Source organism: Rana temporaria, chromosome 7 (genome assembly GCF_905171775.1).
Source record: "Rana temporaria chromosome 7, aRanTem1.1, whole genome shotgun sequence".
Classification (NCBI taxonomy): Eukaryota; Metazoa; Chordata; class Amphibia; order Anura; family Ranidae; genus Rana; species Rana temporaria.
In genome coordinates, this window is record NC_053495.1 from 95,833,837 (window position 1) to 95,853,345 (window position 19,509).

General features: G+C 47.5%; 1 protein-coding gene across 2 annotated transcripts in view; it reads right to left on the bottom strand.

The window, feature by feature from the left end:
* FOXRED2 (FAD dependent oxidoreductase domain containing 2) overlaps positions 1-19,509 on the bottom strand; it is a 53,414-nt gene that overhangs the window by 7,973 nt on the left and 25,932 nt on the right. For both annotated transcript variants that reach the window (XM_040359694.1, XM_040359695.1), the window contains exons 7-8: positions 11,457-11,622; positions 8,941-9,185 (exon numbers count right to left, since the gene is read on the bottom strand). In XM_040359694.1, coding sequence (XP_040215628.1) covers positions 8,941-9,185; positions 11,457-11,622 — 411 coding nt within the window. The remainder of the gene's footprint in view (positions 1-8,940; positions 9,186-11,456; positions 11,623-19,509) is intronic.

Genomic DNA, 19,509 nt, shown 5'->3' on the forward strand with positions numbered 1-19,509 from the left:
ATTAGTTAAGTTTCAGACTCCCGCGGGGAGTAGGCGTTCCTATGAAGAGGGGAACATGATTGACGGCCGGCTACGGCTATTTTCGAGAAGTGTCACGCTTCCCGAAAATAGCCGAAATAGGACTTCACGGCGCCTGCGCAGTCAGCTCCTAGTCTGTGCGCAGGCGCCGTATAGCGCCGTGAAGAGCCGAGTCCTACTCCGGCTATTTTCAGGAAGCGTGACGCGCCATAGCCGGCCGTCAATCATGTTCCCCTCTTCATAGGAACGCCTACTCCCCGCGGGAGTCTGAAACAAAACTAATGGATTAAACTGTGAGTACAGCGCAAAAAATAAAAATAAAGGCATACTGTAGCTGACGCTAGTATGCTGGATGGCATGGTAGAAAGTTGTTTTTTAGGGTGAACCTCCGCTTTAAGCCTGCGCTTTAGCCGTCTTTCGGCTATAGCTCGGGCAGGAAGGGGTTAAGTTTAAAAAGATGGATGAATTGTATAACTGTAAAATGCCTGATGAAGAAGCCAGAACTGTTGACAGACATACTATGGCGGTGGATTTACTAAAGGCAAATAGACTGTGCACTCTGCAAATTGCACTAATTTTCCCCAGAGCTTAGTAAATGTGGTAAAGCTACGCTGATTTCCATCATCCAATCATGTGCAAGCAAAAATGCTGTTTTAAGATAGAGGGCGTGTCCGGATGTGATTAGGAGCAGACGTGCTTGTGAGGAGCTCCGGGTATCCTGAAAACAATCCTCTGCCATCCATGCTTTTATGGTTGGATTTCAGCCTTTAAACCCTGCCTGATTGTCACTCCTTGTCTCCTGGTGAGCCCTGTGCCGAAATTGGGCGAAGATTCTGCGGTGGATGCCCGGGAGAGGGGGGACTGCTCAGCCTCCAGCCGCCGCCATCTTGCTGCTCTGGGCCCGGACGTTGCGCTCGGATCCCCGCCAATCCGTGTGGTGAGCTGCCATCCTCTGCCCCTGGGACTGATCCCCATCCTCCTGTGTGTCCCCTCACCTGTCCGGCGTGTCCCGGTGATCTGCCGAGCCGCTGGGGGCGCCTGCGGCGGCCGCGGCCTAGTACCGCATGTGAAGCCTCCGGCGCCAGCGCTGTTTCCTGAGCGGCTGCCCCGCCGAGGTGTACCGCGCTCGGCCCTTACTGGCGGCCGCGGGTCCTCCTGCTTCCACCTGCCCACCGCCCATCCACCTCCCTGCTGAGCCCTGCTGTGTCTGCCTGGGTGGGCCGGTGGGGATTACCTGGGACCTGGTGTCTCTGCCATCTCCAGGCCTGGATCATCCCCTCCTGCTGTGAGCCTCCCTGATCTCTCACCTCACTGCCCAGTCTGAACTGCTCCAAGGGGGCTGGGGGCCTCTACAATAACACCTGCCTCCCTGGACTGTGATCCCTTGGACCCCCCACCCACTGCACTTGCGGCCTATCACCCCCCCCCCCGCTGCCTTCTGGACACTGCTCTGGGCGGGAGGTGCTCCAGCGTTGGGGACCCCTGTTAGAGTCCCGCCAGATGTCCCCCCCTTCCAGAAAGGGGAAGAAGAAGAACTCCGGGGCCACAGGGACCGGCTCTTCGCCCCAGGGGCCGCACCCCTCGCCCTCGCAGCCAGACCCCTTGCTGGTCGAACGGTTCCGGGCCCTGTTGACAAATTTGGAGATGGACCCGGGGGGGGGTTCCAGTGGCGGAGGGGCCGACCCAGCCCTCACAGGATAATACGGCCACGATCTTTGCCGCGATCGAGCAGAGTAAGACCTCACTGCTGGTGCGCATCGATCACCTTGCGGAGGAGTGCAATCTCATCAGGAACGACCTTGACAAAATACGGGGGAGAATGGCGGAGACTGAGACCAGAATATCTGCTACCGAAGATCTTACAGCCACCCATGCCTCCTCCATTGCCGAGCTGCAGCGCACGGTGCAGTCCCTCGTTGCAAAATCCGATGATGCTGAGAACCGACTCAGGCGCAACAATGTTAGAGTCCTGGGGTTGCCTGAGAGGGAGGAGGGGGAGCACCCAGCTGAATTTGCGGAGGAATTCTTCAAAAATCTCCTAGACCTCACGGATGTCCCTCCTACATACGTGGTTGAGAGGGCTCATCGGGTGCCCACCGGCCGCGCCATCCCGGGGAATCCCCCTAGGCCCTTCCTAGTCCGCTTCCTCAATTATCGGGACAGGGACAAGATTCTCTCCGAAGCCCGCAAACATCCCACTCTTAATTACGGCAACGCCTCCATTCATCTCTTTCCTGATTTCTCGGCCGATTTGCAGCGGACGAGGAAGACCTTCAATGATGTTCGCAGACGACTCAGGGACAAGAACATAAAATATAGCATGCTGTACCCCAGCCGCCTGAGAGTCCAACACAATGGAGCGGTTCGATTCTTTGACAACCCAGCGGCTGCTGATGATTGGCTGACCACCTTGTGTTGAGGACCCATCCCTATGCCTCATCGGATGCATGAACTTCCTACATCCTTGCCTGATGTATCCTGTTGACGCTTCCTGTAAGTACCGGAGCACCCTCACCTTGACCGATACGTCGTTAAGAGACTAGCGTTGAACCCCCACAGTTTAGTTGGTTTGCATGCTGCGGGAGGCCTGGTGTTTCTACGTATCTTGCAGACTGCACACCAGACCCCGCGCGCCGAGAGGGGTATCACACCCGCTACCGTGCCTACGGTCTTCGACCACCTGAGCTGTGAGCCGCTCCGGGATACTTGGTGCAGCACGACGAATCGTCACCGGCTTGCACCAGCCTACCCCCCAGGAGAACTCCCACTATCTCTCACGAGACTCCCATACCAGTTCGAAGATACCCTCTCGTGAGCTGAACCTGTTGATTGGTTTAGAACTGCTGAAGTCTGTATTGTGGCCTAATTTTCAGGGTTAGCTGTACAGGCTCTGTTTTTGTTTTGTTTTGGGGTAAAGACCGCTTCCTGACCTCCATGATGTTCTGGGGGGTAGGGGGGATTGGTAGGATAAGCACCTGGTGCTTGGGAAGTTATGGTTTTGTTACTTTGACAGTTTATATGTGTGTTTTGTGTTGCACGTACAATGGCTCATGCTCCACTGCTGCTCACCGGGTGTCACCTGCTCAACGACTACTATTCTCCTCTAATTATTTTGACCGAAGCCCCTATGGCGTCACGTGATCAGGATTCCTTTTCCGTGGTCTCCTGGAATGTGCGTGGCCTCAACTCTAAGTTTAAGAGGGCGCTTCTTTTTCAATATGTCAAACAATACAATCCAGCTATCCTGGTCCTGCAGGAAACACACCTGGTGGGCAGTAAGCTCATGGCTCTAAAAAGACCCTGGGTACAGAAGGCCTTTCATGCCTCCTACTCCACATATGCGAGGGGAGTTTCCATCTTGATAAACAAGTCTCTCCCATGTGTCGTTGAGGCGGTCCACACGGACCCGCAGGGTAAGTTTGTAATTTTGGTGCTCACGCTCTGGCAACAGAGGTATGTTCTTGCTGGTATATATGTGCCACCACCCTTTAAGCCTGAGGTTCTGTATACTATACTGGAGAGGATCACCCCCTACTGTCCTGCAAAACTTTTACTACTGGGTGACTTTAATGCCATCCTGTCCCCTGATTTGGATAGACCCGCGCCACCTAAATCCTTCACCGGGGAGTTGTCTAACTGGGCACTATCTGCGGGTGTGACGGAGGTCTGGAGGTGGAAATTCCCTTCCACTAAATCCTTTTCATGTTTTTCTACCTCCTACAAAACCGCCTCCAGAATCGATTATGCTTTTGCTAACCCCTCCCTGCTGTCGGACGTTTTAGATGCCTCTTATCTGTCCAGCGGCCTCTCTGACCACAGCCCCCTGCGGATTACCCTGCGTACCACCTCATCCCGTAGTAGCTCTATGTGGCGGCTTGGTGCGCAGTGGATTTCTCAACTTGATATAGCGGAACAGGCCCCTTCGGCCCTACGTGCTTACTGGGACTCTAATGCAGGGTCATCCTCTCCTGAGATAGTCTGGGATGCCTTCAAGGCATTTACTAGGGGCCATTACATCTCGGCCATCAAGGCGGTGAGGGTGCAGCAGGCTGCTGCCGTGGTGGCTTTGGAGGATGGGGTGGAGTTGGCTTCCGCCCGCTTTGGATCGGATCCCTCCGCCTCAAACTTCGACGCGCTGCAGGCGTCTAAGCGTAGCCTTCACCTTCAGGTAACGGAGACTACTAGACTGGAATTGTTTCGTACGAAGCAAACTTTTTTTGAACAGGGGGACAGGAATGGCAGACTGTTGGCGATGATGTCCCATCATGACACCCCGAGTACAGTGATTCCTGAGCTCACCTCTCCCACGGGTGAGGCCATCTCTTCTCCTGAGGCCATTCTGGGGGCGTTCCGTGATTTTTACCAATCCTTATACAGCACCACTTTGCCCACCGGTTTAGACCCGGAGGGGATGAAGCTCCTCCTAGATCCAATAGCCCTCGGTTGGCTCTCCGACTCGGAGAGATCACATCTAGTTGCCCCAATAACTGCTGAGGAGGTTCTTGCTGTGATTAATTCCCTGTCCACTGGCAAGGCTCCTGGTCCTGATGGTCTTCCGGTTGATTTTTATATAGCACATGCAGGCATGTTGGCCCCCCGACTGGCCGCCTTGTTTTCTCACTGCCTGGAGCAGGGTTCTCTCCCACCCTCCATGGCGCACGCGCATGTTATTCTCATTCCCAAGTCGGGTAAAGATCCGAAGTTGTGTGCCTCCTATAGACCCATAGCGCTTCTTAATAACGACCTTAAGATTCTAACTAAGCTCCTCACTGCTAGACTCAGCACTTTACTTCCCTCCCTCATAGACTCGGATCAGACCGGTTTCATGGCCCACAAATCCACTGATATCAACTTGCGTAGACTGTTCACTAATCTTCATGCACAGCATGACAACCAGGGTACCAGAGTAGTTGCCTCTCTCGATATTGAGAAGGCATTCGACTCCATAGAGTGGCCTTTCCTGTGGGAGACTCTAAGGCGGATGGGTTTCCCCCTGGTGTTTATAGGATGGTTGCAGACTATTTATCGTTCGCCGACAGCTGCCATTCGTTTAGGGGGTCGGCTATCTCCTGTGTTTAAGCTTGCTAGGGGTACTCGGCAGGGCTGTCCTCTCTCTCCGGCCCTTTTTGCCATTGCCATGGAGCCAGTGGCTGAGGCACTGCGTGTTTCGCCACACATTAAGGGGCTTCGTCTGGCCTGGCTGGAGGAGAGGGTGGCCCTGTACGCAGATGACCTCCTCCTGTTTCTAAATGATGCCGGCCCTTCTCTACAAGGGGCATTGCAGGTCCTGGAACGCTTTTCAGAGGTGACAGGACTTAGAGTTAATTGGTCGAAGTCACAATTGCTGGCTGTTGATGAAAACGCTAGGGGGGGGGCTTCGGCTTCTCTTCAGCTACAGTGGGTAGACGAATTTACATATCTAGGGGTACGGGTCTCGAGGAATGTGGCTGATTTTCTTCCACTGAACTTGACCCCCGTAGTCGACTCAGTCCGGACCAAGCTGAAAGCATGGGAGAACCTTCCTCTATCCCTGTTGGGGCGTATCAATTTGATAAAAATTAAAATCCTTCCCAAATTTACGTATCTGTTCCGTAACTCCCCTCAATGGATCCCCAAGTCGTTTTTTTCCCACCTAAATCAACTTTTCTCCTCTTTTTTATGGGGCCCACGCCCTCCCCGCTTCAAGTTAACCACTCTCATGCGACCTTGTTCGCAGGGGGGATTAGCATTCCCGCACTGCCACAATTATTTTCTTGCGGCTCAGTTGGTCACTGCATTCTGGTGGCTTGTCCCAGACAAATCCAACCCGGCCTGGGCCACTGAGGCAGCGGTGGTGGGGTCTGCGAAGGCTTTATCTAACCTCCTATTGCGGGGTCCGAGGGCTCCGTACAACCTGACCCCCTCTATGTGCACCACCCTTAGAGCCTGGAGGGAGGGCCTAGCCTGCGAAGCTTATCCCGCGACGGCAGTATCCCCGAACGCCCCACTCTGGAACAACCCCACCTTGAATCATTTTCTTAACATCCCAGACCCGGTGGTGTGGACCAAGTATCATATTAAAATTCTCTCAGATATCACCTCTGACCTCTCGATTTTCTCCTTTGATCATTTTATGGCTAAAAACAATGCTCCGCCCTCATATGGATTCAGATATCTTCAGTTGTCCCATGCTTTCAAGGCCCAGTTTCCACCAGGCGGGAAGCAGTTGGTGCAGTCTGACTTGGAGCGGATTTTACGCTTCGACTGTACTAACAAACCCGCCTCTGTGTTGTATGCTCATCTCCTACGGGTCTCTTCCCCTGAGTTGTCCAAGCTCCGTCAGCAGTGGGGCAGGGATGTCCCGGAGTTAGACTCTGAGGACTGGGTGGATATATGGGACTTCCCGTTTAAAATACTGGTCTCCCTGAGAGATCGCCTCATTCAATACAAGATCGTCCACAGAGCATACCTCACTCCCGCCCGGGTGCACCGGATGAGGTCTTCCCTCTCCCCGGAGTGCTGGCGGTGTGACCATGCTCAAGGGGACTACATTCATATTTTCTGGTCCTGCCCGGTCATAACAGTCTTTTGGTCACAAATCATTCTGGAGGTGAATGAATTGTTAGGCATCTCTATTGATTCATCCCGAGAATATGCCTGCTGGGGCTGGTGGAGGACCTGGTTCCCAGGGTGGCTGAGAGAACCCTGTTGGGTCTCTTGCTGTTCTATGCCAGGAAGTCCATCGTCCTGTGCTGGAAGCGTAGGGCCCCTCCCTCATTGGGCCTATGGAAAACACTGGTTAATAATGTGATTCCTTTATACAGGGATACTTATACACACAGAGGCTGTCCGAAAAAATACGACAGAGTCTGGTCTAAATGGTTGGCCGAGCCCTCCACTGCGGCAGCAGATTAGGTGGCTCCTATGATTTCTGGTGGCGATGCCCGAGGCCTTGCTGAGCCGTCCCCTGTTGGCATAACGACTTAGGTGGACCTGTCCACTATCATCCTGCCCCTGGAGCATGAGCTGGCCTGCCTTATTGATGATTGTTTATTTTATTTTTATTTTTATTTTATTTTTTTGTAGTCGCTAATTCGCTGACATTTCTTGGTTCTGTACTGCTACCTTTTGACCCCTGCGCGGGTCCCTGCTGGGATTTATGCCAGATGTTGGCTGTGCTATTGTACGTTTGGTATGTCTATGTGTTGTTGCAAATAAAATAAAAAAAGATTTTCAAAAAAAATAAAAAAAAATGCTGTTTTAAGATTTTCCTTGCACCTGATTGGGTGTTCTTTACAAATTGAAGCTTCGCTACATTTACATTTTCTAAGGAAAATAAGTGCAACTTCACTTGCAGGTTGCATAGTCTATTTGTCTTTAGTAAATCCACCCCACAATGTCAAGTTTAAAAAAGTGACTGCACCTCACTGACATACATCTGACGCTTGACATACCACAGATTACAATACTCACGTTCTTGTGTTGACAATTCTAGGTGCTTTTGGTAGAAAATATACAAGAATCCTGATTTTAATTTAAATACACTTTATTTTCAAATAATGGTCTTGCTTGTATGTCTACCCTTTGTAAGGCCCCGTACACACGACCAGTTTCCTCGGCAGAATTCAGCTTCCGACCGAGTTTCTGGCTGAATTCTGCCGAGAAACCCGGCCGTGTGTACACTTTCGGCCGAGGAAGCCGACGAGGACCTCGGCGAGGAAATAGAGAACATGTTCTCTATTTCCTCGTTGTTCTATGGGAGCTCTCGGCCCGCCGAGGTCCTCGGCGGCTTCAGGGCTGAACTGGCCGAGGAACTCGATGTGTTTGGCACGTCGAGTTCCTCGGCCGTGTGTACGGGGCCTGACCCTTTATATAGTAGTCTGCTAAAGGGCAGAGTTTACTGCCTGGAAATATCAGGAGTGTTTCTCTTACCTTTACTGCTATTTATAACAGGCATTTTACTTTCTCTAGCACAGCAGCAGGGGGGGTAAAGGGAAGATAAGTAGGGTCACTTTAACCACTTCAATACCAGGCACTTTCCCCCCTTCCTGCCCAGGACAATAATTGCGCGGTCATGCAACACTGTACCCAAATTACATTTTTAGAATTTTCTTCCCACAAATATAGCTTTATTTTGGTGGTATATGATCACCTTTGCGGTTTGAAATTTTGCGCTATAACCGGAAAAAAAAACCAATAAAAAAAAAAAACTGATGGGCACTGATCCTGTCAGTACTGGTAGTCAGCACTGGTGGCGCTGCTAGGCAGCACCGATGGCACTGATAGGCATCACTGATAGGGGGCACTGATGATGAGCTGCTGACAGGCATTAGTGAGTGGCACTTTGATGGGGACCTGACAGGCATTACTGATGGGGCACTGATAGGAACATTTTTGGGCACTGATCGATACTGGCATCCATTTAGGCTGGAAGGTGTTGGCACTGGTTGGCAGCTGATAGGCAGCTTTTGATGGGGGCTGTGCTGATAATCAATGTGCTGATTATCAGCACAGACTCTCCCTCTGACAGGGAGAGCCGCCAATCGGCTCTCCCTGTCAGCGTTAACCTCGGAGAGACGTTTACCGGCACTTCCTGGTTCACACGATGATCAGCTGTGATTGGTCACAGCTGATCACGTGGTAAGAAGCTTCTGTCAAGAGGCTTCATACCACGATCAGAATTGCTGTGTGTCAGACTGACACACAGCACCTCCGATCACCGCGCTGCGCGCCCCCCGTGGGTGCGCGCCGATTCTGTTATCCTGATCACGTCACATGACATCTGATCAGGATAATTTAACCACTTTGCCGCCGTCATTCTTCTATATAGTGGATGGCAAGTGGTTAAAGTACAGGAATTACATGCTATGTCCTCACCTTTTAAGTTAACAGAAGCAAAATAAACTTTTCAAATCACAAAAGCAATGTCAAAGCTCTCATTACCTGTTGGCAATTGTTTGTAAAAGTATATCACAGGATGAAGAAAGTTGGAACGCCATGCTGCTTTTGCATCTCCTATAGCACGGTTGTAGTGAAAGACATCTTTGTCTGCTCCTGAAAAATTCTTTCCATATTCCATAATAAGGACAAAAAAACCTGTGCTGTATACCTTTCTGCCAGTGCTCTTCTCCAACATGGGAAGAATGCCTACTGGCACTTCCTCTAAATATTCAAATGTGTTGGCGTCCCTGGAAATAAAAATAAAAAAAATAATGGTTGTTGCATGCAATCATCATATATAGGACATAGATATATATATATATATATATATATATACATACATTCCATATATGTGCATTATGAGTGCATTAGTCAGAGAGGCAGCACAGAGACCATAAGTAACCCTGGAAGAGCTGCAGAGTTCCACAGCAGAGACTGGAGTATCTGTACATAGGATGACAATAAGCCGTACGCTCCATGATAGAGTTGGACTTTATGGCAGAGTGGCCAGAAGAAAGCCATTACTTTCAGCAAAAAACAAAATGGCACGTTTTGAGTTTGTGAAAAGGCATGTGGGAGACTCCCAAAATGTATAGAGGAAGGTGCTCTGGTCTGACGAGACCAAAATTGAACTTTTTGGCCATCAAAGAAAACGCTATGTCTGACGCAAACCCAACACATCACATTACCCAAATAACACCAGTCTCGACTGCTAAAAAACATCCCCACAGCATGATGATGCCACCACCATGTTTCACTGTTGGGATGTTTTTCAGCAGTCGAGACTGGGAAACTGGTCAGAGTTGAAAGAAAGAAAGATAAATGGTGCTAAATACAGGGATATTTATGAGCAAAACCTGTACCACTCTGTGTGTGATTTGAGGCTAGGACGGAGGTTCACCTTCCAGCAGGACAATGACCCCAAACACACTGCTAAAGCAACACTTGAGTGGTTTAGGGGGAAATATGTAAATGTGTTGCAATGACCCAGTCAAAGCTCAGACCTCAATCCAATAGAAAATCTGTGGTCAGACTTAAAATTGCTGTTCACAAGCGCAAACCATCCAACTTGAAGGAGCTGGAGCAGTTTTGCAAAGAGGAATGGGCAAAAATCCCAGTGGTGAGGTGTGGCAAGCTCAGAGAGACTTATCCAAAGCGACATGGAGCTGTGATAGCCGCAAAAGATGGCTCTACAAAGTATTGACTTATGCATAGTTATGCACATTGACTTTTTCTGTTACTTTTTTCCATTTGTTGTTTGCTTTACAATAATGAAAAAAATCTTTAAATTTGTGGGCATGTTCTGTAAATTAAATGAGGCAAATCCTCAAACAATCCATGTTAATTCCAGGTTCTGAGGCAACAAAATGAAAAATGCCAAGGGGGTGAATACTTTTGCAAGGCACTGTAGGCAGATCATGGCCGGTGGAAAGGGCAGGAGGGTACTGTACATAGTTTCCTGGAAACGTCTCAGCATCCTGCCTTAGAGACAAGGGCCCAGATTCAGAGAGCAATTGCGCCTGCGTAACCATAGTTACGCAGCGCAATTGCTTAGTTGCCCAGGCGTAACGAGTTCTCTTGATTCAGAGAGCTTGTTACGCCGACTGCAGCCTAAAATCTGCGTGGCATAAGGCTCTTATGCCACGCATATCTTAGGCTGCATTCTAGCGATGACCGCTAGGGGGCGCTCCCATTGTGCTCAGTGTATAGTATGCAAATTGCATACTAACACCGATTCACAACGTTGCGCGAGCCCTGCGTACGCAAATTACGTAGTTTGCGTACGTCGGGTTTCGCGTAAGGTTGCACATCCTAATAGCAGGCGCAGCCAATGCTATAGGATACCCGTCGTTCCAGCGTCGCGACGTTCGAAATTTACGTGATTTGCGTAAGTGATTCGTGAATGGCGCTGGACGCCATTCACGTTCACTTTGAAGCAAATGACGTCCTTGCGACGTCATTTGCCGCAATGCACGTTGGGAAAGTTTACCGACGGAGCATGCGCTCGGCGCTGGAGCGTGCCTAATTTAAATGATTCCCGCCCCCTACGGGATCATTTACATTAGGCGCCCTTACGCAGGGCAAGTTTACACAGTGCCCCCGCAATTTACGGAGCTACTGCTCCGTGAATCGCGGGTAGCGCAGTAAATTTTTGGGGGCGCAGGGCAAAAACGATGCCCTGTGCCTCTGTAAGAAAGGGGCAAATTCTACCTGAATCTGGGCCAAGTTGTTTAGTGCATGGCACATGAATGGCAGAGCACCTCAACACACAGATCAGAATCATCTGGCATTATCAGGGAGAGTATTTACTCTCGGTGAGAAGTAACAAACACCAGTAAATGTTATCCTTATACATTAGATAGTAAAGCATAAACATAAATAACATTTCTGGATTCTCAACAGTGGTACCCCCTGATCCAAATCCTCATATTCTCAATCAAATTTGTTCTGTGATCCTTACAATTAACATTGCAACCCACATTTAACTTCAATCATATATTCATTAAAAAATTTCTTACTCTCCGAGAAGAATGAAATCAGCTAAGATTTCAAACATCTGGTAAATACCCGATCCTTCGTTCATACGTTTGACCAGTGAATTCAGGAGCTGGGAGATGGGGTAACGAGTTGCTGGCCATGGGATATTATGGTAACGATTTTCAGTCAACCGATGGACAGACTGAGCTAGAAGAGAAACAGATATATTTTCATGTTATAGTGGTACTGCACTTATAAGTAGTATAATTATGTTTATGCCTGCGCATGGAACTATGATTTTTTTATTCGGAAATGAGGAATCATGCAGTATACAGTGCATCTGGAAAGTATTTACAGCGCTTCACTTTTTCCAATCTCTCTTTATGTTACAGCCTTAAAGAGGTTGTAAAGTTTTTTATTTTTGAAAAAGGTTCCTTTAACCCAGGGTTTTTTTTGGATTTTTGTAAAATCATTCGGGGGCCGTACAAAATGATCAACTTAAAAATTAGCACCGCACATCTGGACCCCTTTTACATTGCACAGCACCGCACATCTGGACCCCCTTTACATTGCACAGCACCGCACATCTGGACCCCCTTTACATTGCACAGCACCGCACATCTGGACCCCTTTTACATTGCACAGCACCGCACATCTGGACCCCTTTTACATTACACAGCACCGCACCTCTGGGCCCCTTTTACATTGCACCGCACATCTGGACCCCTTTTACATTACACAGCACCGCACCTCTGGGCCCCTTTTACATTGCACCGCACATCTGGACCCCTTTTACATTACACAGCACCGCACCTCTGGGCCCCTTTTACATTGCACAGCACATCTGGACCCCTTTTACATTACACAGCACCGCACCTCTGGGCCCCTTTTACATTGCACCGCACATCTGGACCCCTTTTACATTACACAGCACCGCACCTCTGGGCCCCTTTTACATTGCACCGCACATCTGGACCCCTTTTACATTACACAGCACCGCACCTCTGGGCCCCTTTTACATTACACAGCACTCTGGACCCCTTTTACATTACACAGCAACACTCTGCACCACTAGACCCCTTTAGATTTACACAGACACCCCCCAGCACTGTTATTTCCTGCATTAATCATGCAGATGGAGAGACAGTGAGCAGCGCTGAACAGAGGGCAATCACCTGCTGGTTTACTTATGTTAGCTTCAGCAGCTCTCTACTCAGCGCTGCTCAATGTCTCTCTCTCTCCCCTGCGGTACAGGAGAGTGTTTGCTTACCTTGCAGCTGGAGATGGAGAAAATTAAACTTGGCGCGCCCCTGCCGCCGCGCTGTAAACACGTGCACACGTCAGCGCAGAGGCACAGCGCCTCCCACTCCACCGCCTGCCAATCGCTGCCGTTATCTGTTTTTTTCAGCCCTTCCGCCTGGTTGGCTGGTGTTCCCCGCCACTCCCACATCGAGGGAGACAGACAGTTCCACCAGCCAACCAGGCGGAAGGGCTGAAAAAAAAAATGTTTCCTGCTCGGCGGGACTCGGGGCTATTAGTGAAAGCCTTAATGGCCGAGACCCATTCGGGGCTCCAGCCCACAGCTCTGCGGACACTCAGCGGCACGGGGGGGCCGGATGGAATGATTTCGCGGGCCGCATGCGGCCCGCAGGCCGTAGGTTCCCCACCCCTGCTTTACCCCCTTCCCGACCGCCGCATGTATATATACGTCGGCAGAATGGCACGTACAGGCACATTGGCGTACCTGTACGTCCCTGCCTTCTAGCGGGTGGGGGGTCGTATGTAAACACGGCTTCCCCGTGCTTCACTGTGGCGGCTGCATCGATTGAGTCATCCCTTTTATAGGGAGACTCGATCGATGACGTCAGTCCTACAGCCACACCCCCCTACAGTTGGAAACACACACTAGGTGAACACTAAATCCTACAGCGCCCCCTGTGGTTAACTCCCAAACTGCAACTGTCATTTTCACAATAAACAATGCAATTTAAATGCATTTTTTGCTGTGAAAATGACAATGGTCCCAAAAATGTGTCAAAATTGTCCGAAGTGTCCGCCATAGTGTCGCAGTCACGAAAAAAATCGCTGATCGCCGCCATTAGTAGTAAAAAAAAAATAGTTAATAAAAATGCAATAAAACTATCCCCTATTTTGTAAACGCTATAAATTTTGCGCAAACCAATCCATAAACGCTTATTGCGATTTTTTTTTACCAAAAATAGGTAGAAGAATACGTATCGGCCTAAACTGAGGAAAAAAAAAATGTTATATATGTTTTTGGTGGGTAATTTATTATAGCAAAAAGTAAAAAATATTGAATTTTTTTCAAAATTGTCGCTCTATTTTTGTTTATAGCGCAAAAAATAAAAACCGCAGAGGTGATCAAATACCACCAAAAGAAAGCTCCATTTGTGAGGAAAAAAGGACGCCAATTTTGTTTGGGAGCCACGTCGCACGACCGCGCAATTGTCTGTTAAAGCGATGCAGTGCCGAATTGTAAAAACCCCTTGGGTCATGTAGCAGCATATTGGTCCGGTCCTTAAGTGGTTAACCTCCCTAGCGGTATGATTCTTTCAGAAAAAAGGTGCTGAAAGCGGTACCATTATTTGCAAGGAAATTTGGTGAATTGTACTGTAGGCCTGTAATTTTTAGGAATAACTCGCTTAAATCTGACCAAACAAGAGTCTTGTAGGCATCCCGGGTATGACATTTTTTTAAAAACAAAATTATAAATTATAATATAATAAATAATTATAACAAATAATAATATAATTATAATAAAAAAAAATTCAATAATGTAATCCAGTGGTCATCAACCCTGTCCTCAGGGCCCACTAACAGGCCAGATTTTAAGTATTACCTTGGGGAGATGCAGACTAGAATACTGCAATCACTGAGCAGCAAATGATATCACCTGTGATGTATTTCAGATATCCTGCAAACGTGGCCTGTTAGAGGGCCCTGAGGACAGGGTTGATTGTAATCAACTTAAAATCACAGAAATTTGCTCAGTTGCAGAATTGTCACTGTCATTACTTTTATTTTTTTATGACGAATTTCCCCACAAATCGCTATCGCACAATTCTGCAAGTGATTATAATTTATTATCGCTGTTTTCTAGCTGATCTAAAACCATTTTTTACATAAAGGGACACTTTTGGTTGCTATGGACAATCTACAGTTTGCAGGGAGAAAGAACCGTTTTTATTATATAAAAGAACATGTGGGGCACTGGGCAGACCACTAGGGACAAGGGGGTGTGTATTTTTTACATACAGTACTGTAATCTATAAGATTACAGTATACTGTATGTAAGGTGTTTGTTTACGTTTTTGAATTTGGCGCCGTTCTCCGCTCCCGTGCGTCGTAACGTCGCAGGGAACGGAGATCGGCGGCACACAGAGGCACTGTGTGAATCGAGCGAGGTCCCGCTCACTCACACAGCGCGGTGGCATCGCTGGATCCAGGGACAAGGTAAGTAAACACTGCCTGTGGATCCAGCGAGACGAGCCCGAGTCTGACTTGGGGTTACCGATCCTAGCACAAAAATCTAATCCCCGAGTCAGACTCAGGAATACCGCCAGGGAGGTTAAGCTGGTGCATTGTTGGTTTACTTACCTTTTCCTTCGATTTCCCTTCTAAATGTTTTTTTTTCCCTTTGTTTTCTTTGTCTGAATTTCTCACTTCCTGTTCCTCCTCAGTAAGCTGTTCTGGCTGACTAACCCCCAGCCAGAACAGTTCAGAGGATGGGGGCAAGCTTACTGAGGAGAAACAGGAAGTGAGAAATTCAGACAAAGAAAAAAAGCAAAAGAAAAAAATCGAAGGAAAAGGTAAGTGAACCAACAATGCACTAGCTTAAAGGAACCTATTTAGAAAATAAAAAACAAACCTTTACAACCCCTTTGATCCAAAATGCATTACATTCATTATTTTCCTCAAAATTCGACAAACAATACTCTATAATGGCAACGTGAAAGAAATTTGTTTGAAATCTTTGCAAATTCATCAAAAAAATATAAAAAAAATCACATGTACATACTATAAGTTTTCACAGCCTTTGGCTGGGTTCACACTACTACACTACTTTCATCCTACTTTGCTCTGTGTTCAATGTTTCCCTATGAGAGCGTCTTGTAGTGTCCTACACAAGTCGGTCCGACTTTGAAAATGCTCCCTGTACTACTTTTGGTCCTACATTGATCCTACTTCAGGCCCATTGAATATCATTGAAGTCGGACCAAAGTAGTATCCTGTTCATGAAAGTAGGATGGATGTAGGACCAATGTAGGATAAATGTAGGACCAATGTAGCAGAGCAAAGTAGGATGAAAGTAGTGTAGTAGTGTGAACCCAGCCTAAGGCTGGGTTCACACTACTACACTACTTTGATCCTACTTTGCTCTGTGTTCAATGTTTCCCTATGAGAGCGTCTTGTAGCGTCCTACACAAGTCGGTCCGACTTTGAAAATGCTCCCTGTACTACTTTTGGTCCTACATTGATCCTACTTCAGGCCCATTGAATATCATTGAAGTCGGACCAAAGTAGTATCCTGTTCATGAAAGTAGGATGGATGTAGGACCAATGTAGGATAAATGTAGGACCGATGTAGCAGAGCAAAGTAGGATCAAAGTAGTGTAGTAGTGTGAACCCAGCCTTAGCCATGAATCTCAAAATTGAGCTCAGGTGCATCCTGTTACCACTGATCATCCTTGAGATGTTTCTACAACTTGATTGGAGTCCACCTGTGGTAAACTCAGATGATTGGACATGATTTGGAAAGGCACACACCTGTCTATATAAGGTCCCACAGTTAACAGTGCATGTCAGAGCACAAACCAAACCATAAAGTTCAAAGAATTGTCTGTAGACCTCAGAGACAGGATTGTAACAAGGCACAGATCTGGGGAACGGTACAGAAAAATGTCTGCAGCACAGTGAATGGAAGAAGTTTGGAGCCACCTGGACTCTTCCTAGAGTGGGCTGCCCGGCCAAACTGAGCGATCGTCCCTCTGACAGAGCTCTAGCATTTTTCCATGAAGAAAAGAGGACCTTCCAGAAGAACAACCATCTCTGTAGCACTCCACCAATCAGGCCTGTATGGTAGAGTGGCCAGACGGAAGCCACTCCTCAGTAAAAGGCACATGACTACCCACCTGGGGTTTGCCAAAAGGCACCTGAAGGACTCTCAGACCATAAAAAAACAAAATTCTCTGGTCTGATGAAACAAAGATTGAACTCTTTGGTCTGAATGGCGAGTGTCATGTCTGGAGGAAACCAGGCATCGCTCATCACCTGGCAAATACAATTTTTCAGCAGCAGGAACTGGGAGACTAGTCAGGATTGAGGGAAAGATGAATGCAGCAATGTACAGAGACATCCTTGATGGAAACCTGCTCAAAAGTGCTCTGGACCTCAGACTGGGGCAAAGGTTCATCTTCCAATAGGACAACGATCCTAAGCACACAGCCAAGATAACAAAACAGTGGCTACGGGACAACTCTGAATGTCCTTGAGTGGCCCAGCCAGAGCCCAGACTTGAACCCGATTGAACATCTCTGGAGAGATCTGGAAATGGCTGTGTAAAGATGCTCCCCATCCAACCTGATGATATTTGAGAGGTCCTGCAAAGAAGAATGGGAGAAACTGCCCATAAATATGTGTGCCAAGCTTGTAGCATCATACTCAAAAAGACTCAAGGCTGTAATTAGTGCCAAAGGTGCTTCATAAAGGATTGAGCAAAGGTTTTAAATACTTCTGTACATGGGATTTTTATTTTTTTTTTATAAATTCTCAAAGATTTCAAAACAAACTTCTTTCACATTATCATTATGGGGTATGGTTAGTAGAATTTTGAGGAAAACAATGAATCTAATCCATTTTAGAATAAAGCTGTAACAAAATGTGAAAAAAGTGAAGCGCTATGAATACTTTCCGGATGCACTGTATACCCATTTAAATGAGTAGACTTACCAAACTGCAAAAGTAATGATGTCTCAATGAACATTTTGGTAAGTGGGCTGCGTGACAACTAATACAAGGCATAACTTTCCTAAACCCGCGCATTTTTAGAAGTAAGTTATGAAGCGAGCTTGAATGGAACAGAGTGCCGTTGCTTTGCTAGAGCATTTTGAAAAAACAATGGTGTGTAGGCAATGTCGTTTTTTAAAAATGAAGTTTGAAAAACGTCGTTTTTTTTTTCATGAGAAAAAACTACGTTTTTTTACAAGACAAAAAAACGACCGTGTGTACGCGGCATAAGATCTTCTTATCATGATTTGAATTTGTTAAGTCTACTGGGTAAGGGTTGGGTGTTCCCACCTACCTTTGCATGCTCCAGGAACTTGTGCTGCATTCAGTAAGGAAAGTGGGAACCCCTCATAATGGTCACAAGAAATATGCAGACCCTGGCAAAATGCACTTATCAGGTAGTTTAACTCTCCAGCATCCATCAAAAATTTGTTTTAGGCAGACTGGCCCTTATAAAAAAATGTTATATTGACAAACACACATAGGGGGTTATTTACGAAAGGCAGATCCACTTTGCACTACAAGTGCACTTGGAAGTGCAGTCGCTGTAAATCTGAAGGGGACATGCAAGGAAAATAGAAAAATTAATAATAATTTTAGCTTGCACATGATTGGATGATAAAATCAGCAGAGCTTCCTGTGATACATTTGCCTATATGTCTCAGTTTACTGCTCCCTGCTAGCCATGGGTAGAGGTAGAAAGGAATTTCATGTGATTCATTCCTCTGACAGGTTATTGACGTGCTAATGTCCCCTCACTATTTCTAAAGGTTAATTGATCTATTGTGTTGTGTGAAGGAGAGCTGGGTTTAAGTGGCTTGTGTTAATTATTCTGATTGCTTCATTGTGGTAATTATCTCTCTATATGCGGGGTCGAGCGGTCTGGTTGATGTATTCAGTACAGCTAGTGCTCAGCGTCATTGATGTCATTGTCTAAAGAAAATGTGTTTTCAGCATCGGCCCCGTCGTGTCTACCTAGTCATCTGTATGGAAGCCCCAGTGTGAGGGGGGCGGAGATTTGTCATTGTAACAGTTTTGGAAATTACATATAAGCTGTGTGTGATATAACATTAAAGTCTGTGTTGTTCAAGCAGTAAGCTGGTCTCATGTGTGGCTTTCTGGGCGATTCCAGGGATATCCCTCCTCGTGGAATATTGGGGTGATTTTCGTTATGGGAAGAAGGGAACGTTGACGGGGATATCATACCGATACCGTCACAAATTGGTTGGCAGCAGCGGGATCTTCCCTTCTACTCTCCTTTACACCCGGATTCCAAGCAGACACTGGGAACAGTGAATGGAAGGCTGCTACACCCTGCTTAAAAGAAATACACTGAAAGAACTACTGGAAGTTCGTTGAAGGATTGCTAGCAACAAAACCAAGCGGGTCATCATAGCAGAATTAATGGAGCTAGACCAGGAGGACGTGATTGCAGCAACGCCAGCAGTACAAGAGATGGAGTCACCAACCAACAAGCTAATGAGAGAGAAGCTAGCGTGGTTCGGCCCGAACCCAACGCCGGATGTGGTGCTGAAAGTGATGGACATGTTAGTAAACGCAGAGCTACAGAAGGCTAAAGAAATAAGAGACGCAGAGCTACAGAAGGATAAACAAATAAGAGACGCAGAGCTACAGAAGGCTAAAGAAATAAGAGACGCAGAGCTACAGAAGGATAAACAAATAAGGGACGCAGAGCTACAGTTAAAACTGGCAGCAGTCCAACAAGCAGCCGCACCTTCTACGAACAGTGAGTACAGCACAGCAGACGCAAGGAAGATTCCGTTTAGCGCTTTTAAAGCTTTTGATGAAAAGGACTGTGAGATTGATAACTACCTGGCAGACTTTGAGCGACAATGTAACCTGCACCGAATAGCTAGAAGAGACTGGGTTGCAATATTGTCAGGCAAACTGTCAGGCAAAGCTTCTGATGCTTTCCGGACCGTGCCAGATCAGGATATCCATAGCTACGCCAGGGTTAAAGAAGCGCTCCTGGCTCGTTATGCAGTAATCCCAGAGTCCCACCGACAGAAGTTCAGGGACTCACGCAAAACCACGGAAGACTCTTAC